The sequence below is a fragment of the Ischnura elegans genome, chromosome 5 (assembly GCF_921293095.1).
Source record: "Ischnura elegans chromosome 5, ioIscEleg1.1, whole genome shotgun sequence".
In the NCBI taxonomy this organism is placed as follows: Eukaryota; Metazoa; Arthropoda; class Insecta; order Odonata; family Coenagrionidae; genus Ischnura; species Ischnura elegans.
In genome coordinates, this window is record NC_060250.1 from 89,221,035 (window position 1) to 89,238,821 (window position 17,787).

Sequence of the window (17,787 nt, forward strand, 5' to 3'; positions counted from 1 at the left end):
AGCTACAATATTTTTCTGCAGTAAGTTGTATGACGATTAGTTGTGTGAAATGAAAATCTGTAAAACTTTCCATCAAGTAAATTTTGGAAATCTTTCCATTACCAGTGTGGATAGTATTTAGCCATAAGCAAAAGGTGTGTAATGATTCATTAATAACTGGAATTTCTTTATCCTAAAATATCAAGTAGACTGAAACGTAAAAGAAAACAATGCATTCTTAAGCTTTTGCTGTCAACATTTGTTTTCGCCTTATATGTGCTTGCTTTCTTTAGAATCTGAGCTCATTCCTTGGCTGAAGTACATATTATTCTCGCTTAAAATCTTAGCTAAAGACATCAAACACATGCAGCTTAGTAGATTTAGATGCAGTAGATTGTACTTAATGTTCTGAGTAGTAAGTTTGGAAGACTAATCATTTCATCATGTCTTTTTTATTCCACCACATATATATCATAAGGTAAAGTACCAATGTCTGTTAATGAGATTTGCCTTTTGCATTCTCTGTTAAGATTAGCATAATTGGAAGCTCAATGTATTCTCTGCCACAGTATTAAATGAATGAATTTCAGCAGAGGAATATAAAATCACTATTGAGCTCATTGGGAAGCATTTTTATGATCATTTTACTTGTTACTTCTAAATTACTTCCACAGATATACCATGCCAAAATTTAACTTATTTCAATGTTAGCACCACTGCCAATTTCCTTTGCAAACAATTATAAATAAGAAATAAAAATATATCATATTTGTAGTTTTAGAACATTTTTTGGACTAAAATTTGTTTCCTGAGAATTATGACTTTTTTTAGATAAAACTGGCTCTTTTTAATCGCTGAATGGCTTTCTCCCTGAACAAAATACAGGCCAAATTCCGAAGGATGGTAGAGGAGAACAAAGGGATCCCAAGCAGAATTGACAGTGAAATGCAGGGCATCATCGGAAACTCCCACACAGCTGGCTCCTCAACCACTGCCTCTCCATCCTTACCAGCCCTTCCAAAGAGACCAACTACAGCACCACCTCCTATCCCAAATGCCTCGGTGCCAGGCTCACCTGCATCTGGACCAGGACCCCCTCCACCCATCAACAATGTCAACTCCATGTCGACAGTCATCTCTAGTGTCAACGCCTCCACCCACGATGACTCACACCACCTTCCCCCCTCTTCTGCAAGTATGTCCTCGCCAATGCACAAAGGTGTCATGGACAAAGTGGCAAAGGACGCTGAGGAAAATTCTCTACCACCTAACGCTGATGGAAATTCTCAGGGCATCCCAACATCTTCCACGGCAGGTAGCCTTTCACCAGCTGCCTCCTCAACAGCAACTAATGAAACCAAAGATATGAATGCAGCAGAGGACGCGTCTAAGACGAGTGAGAGTGATCCGAAAAACTTTAATGATTTGGAACAGGGAGCCGGAGTTGTGGAGAAGGACACTTTAGGGCCGAAATCTCCCAATTTGACCAAGTTGGGGGAAAGTTCGTTTAATCGCAGTTGGAGGAGGGGTGACCCCAGAGTGAAGGATGGGATGGACTACTATGGGGATCCGAGGAGAATGGATAGGAGGAGGGATGAGGGTGAGAATAGGTGCTGTCGGAGGGCCCGTGAGGAAAATGAGAGACTGAGGAGGGAAGTGGTTACGCTGAGGAAGTTACTTGGAACCGAGGATGAAGAGGAGGAAGGTGCTGTGGGGGGTGATGTGAGGGCTATCAGTGATGTGGGAGCAGATGGAGAAGATGGGACTATGGCACCACGCCACCGACGTAGGCTCCAAGTAATGGAACTCGAACTGCGCCATGCCAAAGAAGCCGTTGCAGGTGAGTAATTGCCACCAGTGTGATGTCCCACATTTCATGGCTCATTCTGCATTTAATGTGCATAATCTGTCTAAGTTCATAATTTTAAAGAATCAAAATTTGCTAGAAATGGATAAAAACCATGAGGGATCTGTAGCATTGGAACTCAGAAAAATTTTTGATTCAAACCGAATGCTTGTCGTGGAATTCATAATCCCCTGATCAAAGATAGAGGTAGTGCAGCAGGTCAAATATTTCACATTATTCTCTTTTCATTCTACTATTTTGCTCATCCTCGTCATCAAATATCAAAATTATTGAAATTGATTTCGGGGAGCTCTCGAACCAACTCTCCTAACAGCTAACCTTTTCATGTGCCTTCCTTACCTATTCTTCCTGTCCACTTTTCCTTTGACAGTTGCCTTCATTAGACCATCATGCTCCATTTTATGCTCGATCAGGCAGTCCCATCTTCTATTAGGATGTTCAATTTTCTACCACCTTGGCATTGCTAACCCATTCAAACCATTTGATCCTCCTTGCTCTTCTAGCTGTGGTGTTACATATCTGTTGCCTCCAGTCTCGACTTCTTTGCTTATACTAATGTCTATACCTCACTGCCATAAAGAAACATACTTCAGTTATGGCATCAGATGAGTTGTTTCCATACCTTTATGCTTGAATTCTTAGAGAAAGGTAGACTCATCCCAGGTGTGTGCTAATTTAATGGAAGGTTCCTTCTAAGTTTGATTTCATTTTTCCTAAGAGTTACCATTTTTTTTCAATTACGTTACAAATTACTTTCAACCAACATTTTGTTTGAACATGGAATCGTGAGTGTACTCAAGTTACTTGCTGTAGTAAATCTTCTTGATAGACAAAATACATGTATCAACTAGTACATTTGAACATAGCTGTAGCCTACAAATGCTGACAATAGCAAAACAGGTGGATAGAGATGCATTGGCAGAAATACATAGGAGTCCAGTAGAGGGAGGGACTGACTGATTATTAGGCCATTTGCACTCTGTTGTATCAGTACTTACATGGTTTCAAATCATTCGATAAGATCATTGAAATGAATACTTTTAAATACATTGTACATACTTTATGTAGGTTTATTCTTGGGATTTCTCTGTTTCAATTATTATTAGAAATATCTGGAATGAATTATGAGTATTAATCCAGTAATGCAAGATACTCCAGATTAAGAATTGATTTCCTGGAGTGTTCCCAGTGTCTGCCCTGCCTGAATAATTCCTAGATTTTAAGGAATTCTTCTTCTGACTCAGAGCTGCTTTAATAGCGGCACTCAATGAATTTTATGCCAGAACAAAAAAATTGATTTTATTATTTATTTGCCTGAATAGGGTCATGGACCTAGAGGCATTCACAAGTAATACATTCATCTCTAGACCATTGAAGTTGTCTTTACTGAGACGTCTTAGGTACTGCCACCATGCAATTTACCAAACAGGTTTGGTTGCTCCTTATTTGCTCTCACCTTATCTATTCCATCATCCATCTTAGCATTCCAATCACCACCACATTCCATGTCTTCTCCAATTCTTTCTTCTCAAGGTGCCACCACAGTACATTGCAGCATGTCTGACAGCAGAGTAAAAACCTTTATCCAATTAATTCATTCCACTTTGAATATTTTTTGGAATCAATATTGTGCATCAATGATCTCTTTTACCAATAGAAGGGGTATTTCCTTTCTATAAATCATTTTTTTTCTGATCTGTCACCAATTTGTCTATCAAGCCTAAGATTTAAGTGTTTCCCTTCAAAAGTTTGTATGTAATATTGATTCTCATAGGACAAAAAATACTGTCGTCGCTTATCAAGGGAATCAGATATCCAGATTTTGATGAAAATTAAGCAACCATCATCTGGTCAGAGCCATTTTTTCTGCGCATATGGAAGACCTGATTAATAACATCTGAGTATATAAGTATTACTGTGGCATTATTCAAAGGGTTCACCCGAGAGTGATTGTTTCCTTAGTGATTTATGCACCTCCTTTGTAAAAATTACGGAGTACAGACCAGAGCCAATATTTAACTTCAAAGCATTAGTCCAGTCAACAGACGTGTTTTAGGCTTTAAAAATTGTATGGTTGCAAATTTTTGACAGTGGTAGAGATGTGCATCATGATCAACCCACTTAAGTCCCTGATCCCTTGGGTGTTAGCGAGGGTCAGGATCCCTCCCAAATGTGACTTTTACACATATTTCGTTAATAACTAGAAAAGTTTGACCTCTTAGAGAACCAATGGAAAAAAAAGGAATTCAAACTAGTTAAAATTTCCTGAAAAAGGGCTTATTCAATCTAGGTAAAATTTGCTATGAAAAAAGTCCTTATCATTTTTACTGTAAGAGTTCGTGAGTTACAGAGGCTGTAAAATAGGATATTAAAAAATCTTATGCCAATGTCAAAGACAATAAAACCACTGATTTTAATCTTTGCAATGTGATGAACAGAAAAAATCATCAAGCATGCAGCTTTTAATTAAAAACTCAAAAACATAATGTATACTGTAGCATTCAAACCAGAAATAATAGTTCTATATTCATACATATAGGTTGAGTAATTTTGGCAGATTTCAAATGGAATTTCTTCATTAATGAATTTTTTCCCTTTTCAGCATTGAAAGCAGACAGGAAGAGATTGAAAGCTGAAAAGTTCGACTTACTGAATCAAATGAAACAGCTATATGGAACACTGGAAGATAAGGAGAAAGAGCTCAGAGATTTTATTAGAAATTATGAGCAGGTAAATAGTTTAAAATACTACAAAGACAGATTAACCCACGAAACTCACCGAATTTGATACCATGTACTCTAAACATACAGGCATCCATGTAAAAATGTTACCAAACTAAGTGCTTCTAAAAAGTTGTAAGACAAGACCTCTGTGTGCTTAATTACCATTGAGAGGTGATTTTTTCTATATTATTTTTATAAACTGTGCATCTGGATTGCAAAAATGTATCTATATAGATTGCTTAAGCAGCAACCTAACAAGATACATATCTATGGTGCATTTAATTGAATTGTGATTGGCATAGTAAAGTACGTAAAATATAATCATGTATTTGTAAATTGCACAATAACTTAATATCCCATATGTAAATGGCAGACATGAAATTCCTTTCATCACAAAGAATTTTTGATTTTATGCCATGTTCACAAGAAACTGACAAGTATTTCTACTGAAGAAAAATGAATTGAGATAAATGAATATACAATCACTTTCATACATAATCATGGATAATAAACACTCTTCATTGCCACATTCAAAACTTTCATACACATTTAAGAAAATCATAATGCATTTCTCCAAAAGGAAGACAACTGTAGGATGTCTGAAGTACATCTCTTCTGATGTAAACATTGAGCCCTTGGTTTGTATGTATTTGTCCCTAGTGAAAGCGCAAATGAATTTTATCGTAGAGTCTTCAAAAGTTTGTGTGGCAATGAATGTTCTTCTTAAAAAGGATGTGGGCAAAACAAGGATTTAGAATATTAATTGAATGATTGCCAACGCATCCTAAAAAATTACTAACAGCTTTGAAAAACATGTTGGCATTATTACATGTCATCAATGAACTAATACTTCTACATTCTATAAATATTTACTATAAATAACAGTGTCATTACCCAAATGTATACAAGAGGCAGCACAGGCAATTCATCATCATCATTTTTTTAATATATCTAGTTCTAATTACTGATTGATAACTTCGTATAATGTGTGTAGATTACTTTCTCATGGTATTGGAGCATTGAAATTTATTTTAGGTTGACAAATGCAACCATTTAAGTGTTAATCCTATAAGAGCGATAAAAAATCAAGCCTGCAACTTTTGTTAAGGATAGTGTTTTCCGAAATGCAAAGCAAAAATATGTCCGTCTAAAGATGGCACATTTTTCACTTTAGTGTTCACTACTTGAATCCAATGAGAGTTATGAAAATTTATGTGTTTTTACATTCTGAAATGATATGACCCTGAAAGGCCTATGAAATAATTACAGTAGATAATTAAACCTTATTCCTCAGAATTCAATTTAGTAGTGGGTTTCAAATTTTCTCAACTACATTTATGAATATAATTTGAACAAGAAACAATTTGTGGTGACATTATTTGGAAATGAATATTGCAATTGCTTTTGAAAAATTAATGTATCTCCAAGATGATTGGTATTATTCCAATATGCTCTCATTTTTCTCATAAAAATACCTTCGATTAATTTGGAAAAAAATTATTTCACAAAGAATTCATTTATTTCAAGGATGGATTTAAGTCATATCTTTGGAGGAGTTTACGAATTTTCATGGTTCGTGGAGGGTAAGCCATAGCTCTCAAAAAATGGAGATTTCAGGGAATAGTCTATGAAAAAATAAGATGTGTACTCAAAACACGAAAGAATTGTATGATGAATAGGTACAATGAAAACTTTTGTTTAAAACATTGATTATGATCTTGTTCTTCTAATCTATTTTTTTTCGTGTGATTTCCAAGAGATAGTCAGTCCCCTTTCCTTTCATTCTCAGCAGGTTTATTGATATATCAGGTTTTGCTAGCTTGACAAGCTTTGTGGAAAGTAAAGGAGAAAGTAATTACATACTGTCTAGGTACTAGGGAGAAAAATTCAATAATTTTTTTAATGATAGGCGTACGCAAAAGTCCAGCACTAAGCAGATTCTGTAGCAGTTGTATTGGCAATGAAGATAGATCTTCTTCCTCTACATTGAGAAACCTTACAGATAGACGCTAAGGAATTATTAGCCAAAGAGAGTTTAGAACGGAAAATATCAAGTTTCCTTTTAAATCAGGAAACTTTTTTGATACCTACTTTGTTTTCATTGACACACTGCAGTATGAATTCTTATATGTAGGGCCGGATTTTTGTAGAGGCTAATTAGGCTTCAGCCTAGAGCCTCAAGATAAACAGAGGCTTACTTTCAAATTGTTGGCAAATTAAAAGTACGCCACTCTAAAAACAGTGAACACTTAAACACTGAATCGAAAACAAGGAGAAATTCTACACATGTGACTAATAAACAACCATAAAAAAGTATTGGTTTAGATTAATGCATTTGTCTCATTGGGTCTGTTCGTTTGTATGTACTAGATTGCACCAAAGTATAGCTCATAGATTCACTAATTGTTATCGCATATATTGAGTAATAATCACTACATGTTTCAATTAACATATTGATGGATATCACAGTATTGATATTTTATTATCTCTCATTTAATTTACAAATTTAAAAATGGGAGGTGAAAGGCCTCATAAGTGAAATAACCTAGGGCCCTTTTCATCTAAATCCGGCCCTGCTTATATGTATTCATTTATTTTACCTCAGCACATTGCTATATTCAACACTGATGATCACTTTACATTTCCATGGCTAGGCCTTGTTTCAACATAAGAGCTTGTTGCCTGGTTGCTTGTTGTGGAGACATCCTCCACAGTTTCCCTTAGTCAATAGAAATTGAAATCTCATGACCCCCTAGATTGTCTTCCAGTGAGAATGGACCTTAACTCCACAGCTTTCCCAATCCCCATGGTTAATAATTTCTAATTTAATTCTATAAATCTATTAATTAATTGATAATAATACAGAAAGCGTATTGCAAAAACTTCCTCATACCCAAGGCAAAATTCCAAGCTCTACTAATGTCAACAGACTACTTTGTAAAGTTAACTAAATTTTCATGAACAGCTATTCTGCGGAAAGGCCATCAAACGTCTTCAGCCTGTTTCCATATAAGTGGATTGTAAAAATAAATCAAGGCATCAAGGGCATAATAAGTTTAAGAAATTAGAGGATAATTGACCTTCTCCAATGCATGTATTCAACTTTCATTATGCCGATGCAGCTTGCTCAAAAATTAATTAGGCTTCCACAAGTGAAATTTTAAGACTTTGTCTTCCTTTTGGATGGAAATGAAAATGTTTTGTGGACTCATGTTAATGCATACTGATGTTTTGTCAAAAATTTACCTGAATTAAACAATGAGCAATATGCAATTATGATGAGATAAAAAAAACACCACTTTTGAAACTAACATAATTTCGGACTTTTTTAATAAAGCACAAAAAACAAAATATTCATTATAAGGAAAATAATGTCAGTAGTTATTAGATCACTTTTGAACAGAAAATGGGAGTAAATTTACAATAAAATAAAGAAGTAAATTTTTAATTGTGAAGTAAAATTCATTCATTTCAATTGGGATTATTCGCAGAATTATTTTACCATTCATTCACATTGGCCTTGAAAAACATCAGTTCCATATTTAGATCCCATCATTAGTCAAGATAATTTTTTATCGCAATTAATCTCACTAATTCATCCATTGCGAGTAATGTCCCTTGATAGCCAGTGATTAATTAATAATTTTTTCCAGCAGGATTCATTCCTAAATTAAAGGAAATTCATCATAGATTTACCAAAACTAGCTGATTCATAACCTCTCATTAGTAAATATCTTTGTCAAATATAGATTAGAAAATTGATTACATCGTCAAGCTACAAAATAGGCATGATGGCTCCCTAAGATAGGAGCCACTCTATTTATCTTGCACGTATTCCCTCCGCCACAGACTAATCCCTCCTTCATTAATGGTATCAATAAGAATGTGTCCTAGTCATACAGCTAAATATTTATTAAAGTGTTTATTCAATTATGTATTTCATTTATATTTTTTCTGAAATGCACTATATTTTTATAAACAGTATTATGGCTGTTAGCCAGTTTTCAATTATGCTGTTTGATAACAAGCAGTTCACTGCAAAAAAAACATTAAAAATAAATACTCAGTATTAAGATATTAACATGGCTCAAAAGTAATTCTACTAAATAGGTAAACTATTATGCATTCCGGTGAACATTAACAAGTACCAGCATAAAAGACATTTATGCTGTTTTTATGTACTTAATTAAGGTATCTATTACTTGTTACAAAGGTATTTATATTTTATTTAGGTATGCCAAAAATCTTTTTATTCTTGTATTTCCTGCAACTACAATGAGTTGAGTGTGTGGTGATATTGAGTTTTAACACTATAGGTAACACAATATCAAAATTTCTGCTTTCTGATAATTCTATCCCCAGACTGTGGGCGATAGTTGGTTTATCTAGCTGATTTACACATTCTTAAATTAGACATTACTCTGAAAATTTAAACCTTTGATATGTTATGTTTTAAAGTCAGAATATGGTGGGAGCTTTGGTTTGCATTCATCATTTTTTATTGAATAACATATAAGATGGATGAGGCAGTTTAATGGCATTAAACATTTTTACGAAAACAAGTACAAGACACAATCTGTAAAAAAGAATTCCTAAGGGCATAGTGCACAGTTTTGCTTCTGCAGGTATTGATGTTCAATTGCCCTCTATGGTGTCAATATGCAACAAATTTACTATTACCATTATGGTCATCACCAAAGTAAAATCTCTCTTTTTCAAACTGACCTAATTTTTTATTGAGATACCCATTTTTACGTTCATTTTGCCTCGCCGCAAGCTTGAAAAATGATTGAATGCACCCACCCCTATACTACTTTAAAACAAATCAATAGCGCAGAATGCTGTACATAATTCAGAGTGTACATTCTCTGTTTGATTCAGAAAGAGTATTATACAGTTAAATCAGGTCGTCTACTAATGATCTCAGATTCTTATGATTAATATGCTACAAATGATCTCAGATTAATATGCTTTTGGGTTAGCAAGATTGTCTTCCTCGTAAATTAAATTAGATATACTATAACAAGTTAGATGAAAATTGTTGTTTTACTTCAACTGTGGGTAGAAAGTTCCATTACTCATCATGAGTTTTAATAGCATAATGATTAAGAAGCAAACTTTCATGCATATCAAATGTATGATCCAGCTTCATGTTTTTATACATAATTTATTGTAATTGAGACAACCTGTGTACATGTCATGGCTGAAAATTAATGTTTTAATGATAACAGTACTAGCAATAATTGCACCCAATTATGATGTAAACTTTCCATATTTGGTGACATGAATGTGAAACCATATGTAGGGTTCCCAACTTTTCATTGTTTTTAAAATCTGCGTCATCTCAATTTGATGTCATTACCTTCTGACTTCATTGTATGCCCTAATGTACTAGCATACTGCAAAAATAAAATGTTTGAAGCAAATGTACCAGGACTACTTTTTTTCATTCAACTTTTAATCTGGTACTCAAGGATGCATAAAACTCTTGGCAATCATCTTAAAAGAAAAATTAATAAAACTTCAGCTATATCCTTCAACTCATACACCGATAAAGTATGGTCTAAATATTTAAAATGGAAGCATGAAGATGTCATTATGGCCAATAACCTCATCCTATGAGAGATATAATCAATTTCTTCCATCATCTTTTACTTCATGGGAAAAAAATTTTACAGATCATCACATGGGGTTTTCTTTTCATGACTATCTGTTGGGAACCTTTACAATGGTAAATTCAATTTGTCCCAAGGGAAAAAGATTGGATTTTGGTGTAAGAATAACTTTGAATTAATCCTTCATTAAAAGTTTTACTGTGAAATTTATTCTGTATGAGAAGAACAAAATTTTTATGCATCTTCGAAAAAATCCTTTCGTTCTATCTGCTTTAGAGGATGAGAGAAAATGAGGCTTCACTGCAACAGCTGTGGTCCGAGAGAGAAGAGAGGGAAAGAGAAAGGTGGAGGTTATTGCGCCATGCCAAAGACCAAACTGAGAGAGGAATCACACTAGCAGCACAATTGAGTGCAAGGGAGGCTCAGGCAAGAGATCTTCACCAACAATTACAGGAAGTTAGTAGTGCACAGCGCACACGCACAGATAGTCTCAGTTGGAATTCATATGATGAGATAACAAAATTATTAACCTGTTAGTTATCATTCTCATAAGTTTCATAATGGATCCATTCGGAAATATTTTCACACATAGGTGCCATAACTGCACAGTATATTCTAGTAAAAAATGATTGTGAACTCTGGAATATATAGCTTCTTCAAAAATGTGTAGGCTGTTGGTCATATTCATCAAAGCTGTCACTTTCTTGGGAGTGAAAATTCCCTGTATTCTAAAAAAATATTAAATTATCAAAATGAAAATACCGACGATGACATATCGATGAGTTGCCTGAGCTGCTGGTAAGCATTTACAACTTTTAAGCTTAAGATTCTCCTTACTCTACAAATTTCACACTTTCCAACATTTTTGTTCCTCTCCATACATGGTTCCTGCACAGAAATTTTTGAGTCAGCTGATATCAATTGATGTCAGTCTATTATCAGTATAAATAGAATGTCATCAAGGTTCAGGAAGTGTAATTCAAATCGAATTATCTAAAGTTGGCCCATATTTTATGATGGATGTTTGTCCAAACTGTTGTCTAACATGAGTCAGCCTGAATAATACTGACTTGAAAATTTTCTGTACAGGTTAGCTAGGGTTTTTTCATGCAACATGATACTTTGCAGTAAAACCCTTGAAGAAGTAGTGAAAATAGTAAAGAGGCTTCTGAAAAGTCCTCCTTTGACTTTGAAGATATCACTGCTCATCTTGGATAACTTTTATGATTAATGAATGAAAATTCACAAAGCACATTTTCAGCTACTTATTATTAAATATGGAAATGGAACTAACAAAGGTAGTCTAAAAGCCTCAGTAGCATTTTTAGAAAATTAATATCTTAATCAGAGTTTTTAATGGATTTTAATGCTCAAATTAGTCTCACAATGCACTGAAGTAGATTTGCTTTGAGAAATTTATTGAAACATGCATGATCTGCTAATTATAAGATAAGCATGGAAAATATTTACTGCACTAAGAGAAATGTTGGGACAAAATTGGGAAATTTTTGATCCCTAGTGGGTTTATTTATGTCACAGCTCCATTTGCTCATTTCAAATACTGCTTGGTAAGCTGGAGACCTAAATGTAATTTTAAATACTCATATGACTGGGTATATATTGCAACAAGGCCATCAAACGCAACTAGTATGGAATATAACTGAAATATTTAAAATAAGTTTGTTCATTTGTGTTCAATTTACTGAAAATAAAATTTTGCCCAGGGGTAGGCCACTATTGGTGATGACAAGCAATTTTACCATAGTTAAGAATTGAAATCTCATTAGTTGAAAGTAAAATTTTTTTTATTATGTGAAGCATTTCTCCCTTTAATATGACGTTTCAAAAATCTCACAGTGTAAAAGACAACTGGTAACAGCACAAGGCACATGTGGCTGTGGCGCATCTTCTGACCAGGAGTGTGGGAATGGATCTATGCACAATTGCCGTTTGAATGGGTCTGGACTGATAGGAGGGTTGGGAGGAGGAGTGACACCTACAAGTGGACAACCCCAAACTCCGACAGGTTCTGGTTCAGTTCTTGGAGTTACTATTAGTGGAGAACGAGGAAGCAGTGCTGACTCCGGAGTTAGAGGAAGCTCAGATCGTGAATCAGTGGCTACTTCTGCTGGAGGAGGGAATCTTTCAGATTCTACAACAGAGGGTACGTAAAGGAGATATTCCCAAAAGTTTCAATGCAAGTTGTCAACCATAGAATTGCTTAAAGTTTGCCCATCTTACGGTCGGCTTAAATGAATAAGAGCATCAATAAAACTCAATCTAGTAAAAATTAAAACCTTTGGCATTGATGAAAAAAATACATATTTTTCAATAACTTGAAAGAAATTTCAGCGCAAAAATTGATCGCATTGTAATTTAGCATAGTGCTGAAAGTTTATCATTTATGACATTCCACTAGCTAGTGTAAGTATACTTGCATCTTAAAAAATTAGCATTAATCATAGCACCTAATTAGATTAAATTAATTTATTTAAAAATGATATTGTGGAAACTCGATGGAAATGGCAATAGCCATGCACTAATTTTGTTTATCTCGTTAAAGGGTTAATATCAGATTTAATGAATCATTGAATTTTATGGGTGTATTCTTTGCTATCATGGCCCAAGAAGTCTTTTTAGTTGACTTCTTGAAATTCTCTATGATCATCCTTAAATGGCTATGACACTTCAGCTTAAATGTAATATTCTTAGTGCATTCATTAATTTTACCTTTCCCTGCAGTTATATAAATTTAGAAAATGAAAAAAATTAGCACTTTAACAAAAAGAATCAAATAGCATTTATAAGCTTTTAGCCACTTTTAAATTAACTCACCTTTCACATACACCAATACAGAAATGGCGAGCAATTTGATCCTCAAACTAAGTTTTCAACGCATGAGGATTCACCAAGTTTTTTTGTCCAGCATCAACAAAATATCAGTCACTGAAATCATTTAAAAGCCAGCCACAATTGCATAAAAGTAATTAGCATGGAAAAATGGTTTATACGTACGTATGACAGTTTTGTTGCTGTAATGTTTTCCTCTGCTCTACTGGTGTCACTTACATGGGTGGTGGAAAATATTCAGTTGATAAATTTTATTGTTGTTAGCAATTAAATTTTTAGTTTCCTTATTTAACGTTGACTTTCAAAAGAATTTTAGGGAGTAGCCTGTAGCAATGATGGTATTAAGGCCTAATTACATGATAAATTAATAAGTATGAGTTAATGTAAGTCTGATATCAGCAGGGCTATTCAACTAATTATATGGCCGGGTCGTTAGTCGAAATCGACCATAACTACAGCCTCGGGACATACCTATGGCTTCAAGCAATTCTCCTCTGAGCAAAAGGCCATAAGTCTGGCGGTAGCTAAGGCCCTAAAAACCATAATATTATTATTATTAATACTAAATAACATTGCAACCCTAAGGAGTTATAAAAGAAATTTACGAAGTGTCATCATTTATATTGTGATTGTTTCAAGAAATATATGAAAAGTGCGCTGGAGCACATGCGGATTCAACAGGCATTGGCGAGATGTATAAAATACAGACATCGATTTCATCCGGGAAGGAGGAAGATAAGGGATACTTGTAATCCGTTCGCATATGATGATGATATTTTCATTAAATAATTCTGTGCATCAAAAGAAGTTGTTAATTACCTTGTAAGCAATAATAGTGGATGGACTTAGGGTTTGCTCATAGTTAAAAATTTATGAATACTTTTTAAATGGATACTCTGTTGAAGTGAATGAAGGAATGGGCTTTTATTTGCTAACAGATTTCTTACTTATTTGTTTCGACAAGCTGTAGGTAACTTGAAATATCCGCTCTGAAATGTTTTATATTTTGAGGTCTCATTGCATGACTGTTCACGAGGGAGGATATCAGAGAAACGTAGGGCAAGACTTTTTTGGCAGTAACGCAATCTTCAGTGAATAGTTGCGAAATGGACAAATTGCCATCCAAAAATCAAGGAGAGAGTGATAAATTCATATTGATGTTATATTTTTATAAAACTGCCTAAACTTAAGCCCCTGATAATAAAATTCATAAATGAAACATAAAGTTTCAATTTCTTCTTTAGATATCGTGCATTGGCTGGATTTCTAAGGCTTTTGGGTGCAATTGATTGCACCCATGAGACAATAGTTACACCAATGGAAGGAGAGGAAGGGGGGTTAGAACTACAAGGGGATCTCATGTCCTCTCACTATTCATTACCTGTAGAATTCACGAATATTGTAATTATTGTACGGTACAATTTGTGTTCAAATTTCTTCTGCTTCTTCTCGTCCATGGTTTTTGCTCTTCACTTTTTTCGAAGCTCTCCAGCATCTGCCGCCAGACCAGTGTTTAAAGAAAATCCAAATTTATCCTTTTGTGAGAGTCCACTTCGGTTAATGATCGTAGAATTAATTTTTTATCCACATTGGAACAAACCACCTTCTCAAAAAAATTACCATTGTTTAAAAAAATTGAACCGAACTTAAAGTACCAATTATAATTTTCATGCTCGGCTGCAGAAAGGGCATTAAGACTTTTGGCTGGGCCATACGACATGGCCCCTTGAGAGTGGAATTGGTATAGTCCATAATTTCGGGTCAGGCCATACGAAACTTACGGCCAGCCATAGGTATGGCCCTGTTTAGCAAAATAGCCCTGCAGGGTCTCAGATACGAATTATTATCAAAATCAGATAGTATGGACCGCAACTGTCAGAGCACTGAAGTTTACATTCTTTGAAAAATCAGGCAGATTTTCAGAACAAACTCCTACAGATACCACAGCATAATAACTACAATCATTTCCTAAGTAACAATCATTGACTTCACCTTTCAGCAGCATGAAAATGACACTTATAGCTCACTCAAATTAATGTTTGGTCTTCCAATATGTGTAAGGTGTAGGAAACCTGCACACCACCAAAAGTTTCGGCTGCCTCATCCTTCTTCACATTTTGCCTTTTTGAATCCAAACTCAATTCTAGATATAAATCACACGCAGGCATGTAATTCTACCACGATGTAGTTGTAATTGCCTAATGAACAAGAAATTTCCACGTATAATGAAATTGCTAGCTTATATTATTGTCATTATTAAAGTCATTGAATTCTTTAGTAATGGAAAAACAGTTTAATAAATGGTGGAAAACAGCAAGCCAAGCTTGACTCATAAATAGTAAAAAATAAACATTCAAGTGGAAAATCCAAGAACTTGTATTGAATATTAAAAATATTATTGTTTTATGCCCCCACAAGTACGCTGGTCAAGGAGAACTTTCTTAATTGAGTAATTACAACTTTGTTCTCAGAGTGATTAAAATTATTATGATAAAGCTACATTACAAAAAAATGATGATCAATAATGAATAGTGGCACCCACGAGAAAAGATAACCTTTCTAATTTACTCCTTTACTAATAAATCAAAACAGTGTAAACTTCCCTTTGGATGAATAGCAGCCTCTTCACAACCTGGCAAAATACATTGAGAAAATATTTTTAAATTATATTATTCATTTGTAGAGACTATGTGTCACTGGTTGGAGGAGATGTTTAAAATTTAATTAATTGGGAAAAATTGCTATGTTTATCATTAAAGAGAAAAAGCTAAAGAGACTACGTAGTACACATGTATACATGGCATAGGTTCACTTCAATTTGCTCAAGCAGATAAATTCTAATTCCATCTGAGAATCAAGACTTTCTATGCAAATTAGAGTCGAATAATATTTTATATCTCAGTGGAATATTCAGTTTCTTAAAGCAAGGATACAAATACAAATTTTGTAATGAGTATGTCAATGTGACTGTATATCACTATTTTCAACATGTTATGCCAACATCATAAATTAATTGATTGACTAATTTGACACAATTCAGCACTGCTATCTACTGTCTTCTCAACCCAGGACAATTATTTTTTTGATAAAAATCCGCATCATTAATATGTGCAGCTAGCATAAATAGTTCTTATAAACTATTGATTTTAGACTTAGTGATAGTTGGCTGGAAATACCAATAGAGTAGCATTATAGTAATCTTGTTTTCACCTGAGTTGATATAAAATTATAATTAGTACTCTTTTATGGTTAGAAATTTATTTGCATTTAGGAACACCAACAATCACAGTAGAAGGTAGCAATATGGACATGGACTCAATATCTGTGATGTCTTCAATAGCACCCGCTTCACATATATATCAAAGTAAGTATGGTTAGTGACTTATGTAATAGCATGTTCTTTTATCCTTTACTTAATGGTGTAGAAATGTTGTAAGATTTGGATATCTAGTGATAAAGGCTTACTAATATTAACACTGTTAATTTAGAATACATATACTCAATATATATCACGCAAGATGTCTATCTAGAGTTGGGCAGGATCTGTTGCAGATTTCTGCTCTAAGGCTGTTTTACATGTGGCATGTAAGTGCACAATTCACAACTGCATTTTTTCTCACTCTGGCGTTCAGTTTCATGAATGCATGAACAAAATTGGAACGGGGGCTATTTTGCAAGCTTGCATTCAAGCAATTCACCACATTACACAATGCATTTTGAAATTCATCGTCACGTGTATGTCAGATTGTACAAGTGCATGGGTACGTGGCTTCCACATGGTATGGGTATTCCACATATGAGTTTTTGATTAGCTAAAAATGTAAGAGTAGCTGATGGTAAAACTCATGCAAGATCTAACCTAAGAAGTGGCTGCGAGGCCTCAAGTAATGCTTGTACATTACTCCATCAATCAATATAGTACAGAGAACTATGATCAGTAAGAAACTGTTATTTAATTTTTTTCTGTGCGTATGAGAATCATTGTCACTACCCATACAAAAAAATCTGTGCTGTGGCTGTACTAAAGCTGCACTGTAACTGTGCTAAAAGGGCTGTACTGTGACTCTACTTAAACTGCACTTGAATTGAAACATCGCAGTACAGTTATAGCACGGTCAGAGTGCAGTTGCCATAGCACAGTCACAGTGGAGTTGTCATAGCACAGTCACAGTGGAGTTGCCATAGCACAGTCACAGTGGAGTTGTCATAGCACAGTCAGAGTACAGTTGCCTTAGCACAGTCATAGTGCAGTTGCCATAGCACAGCCACAGTGCAGCTGCCATAGCTCAGTTTTTACTGTAATACTCTTTCCATGAATCAATAATTGAGTCTTGATGTGGCTATTGCATTCCCTGTATATCTTATTGAAAACAAGAAGCAGAATTAAATCAAGATAGGACAATTAGCAGAGATATATAGTTCCCTTTTTGGGTGTTTGAAGATTGGTTGCCTGATCCAATCAGAAAACAGCAAAGAGATAACAGTGGCCAAAACGACTACACTCATTCGAATGTTGACTAGTCTAAGGAAAGATAAACCATATTCCTAACAGACACTCATTGAATTTGTTACGTTCCACTTCCTTAATATGAACAAAGTTTATGGTACTAAAAATATTGCTATCGAAGCACTTAGGTTCTATGAGAAAAATTGACAAATCCTATTCTGCACATCAACGGGCACTCAACATAAAAACCACCAAAATTTACGTCAGTGCTATTTGTCTAGTTGCCACAAATATGCCCACCTTGAT

The 17,787-nt window shown here is 34.6% G+C and overlaps 1 protein-coding gene across 15 annotated transcripts in view; it reads left to right on the forward strand.

Annotated features, from left to right (window-relative positions):
- LOC124159222 (kazrin) overlaps positions 1-17,787 on the forward strand; it is a 124,637-nt gene that overhangs the window by 95,749 nt on the left and 11,101 nt on the right. For 10 of the 15 annotated variants that reach the window (XM_046534871.1, XM_046534882.1, XM_046534870.1 and 7 more), the window contains 5 exons: positions 865-1,819; positions 4,449-4,576; positions 10,461-10,640; positions 12,042-12,348; positions 16,288-16,398. In XM_046534871.1, the coding sequence (XP_046390827.1) occupies positions 865-1,819; positions 4,449-4,576; positions 10,461-10,640; positions 12,042-12,348; positions 16,288-16,398 (1,681 nt within the window). The remainder of the gene's footprint in view (positions 1-864; positions 1,820-4,448; positions 4,577-10,460; positions 10,641-12,041; positions 12,349-16,287; positions 16,399-17,787) is intronic. The other 5 variants (XM_046534875.1, XM_046534880.1, XM_046534879.1 and 2 more) reach the window with 5 other exon arrangements.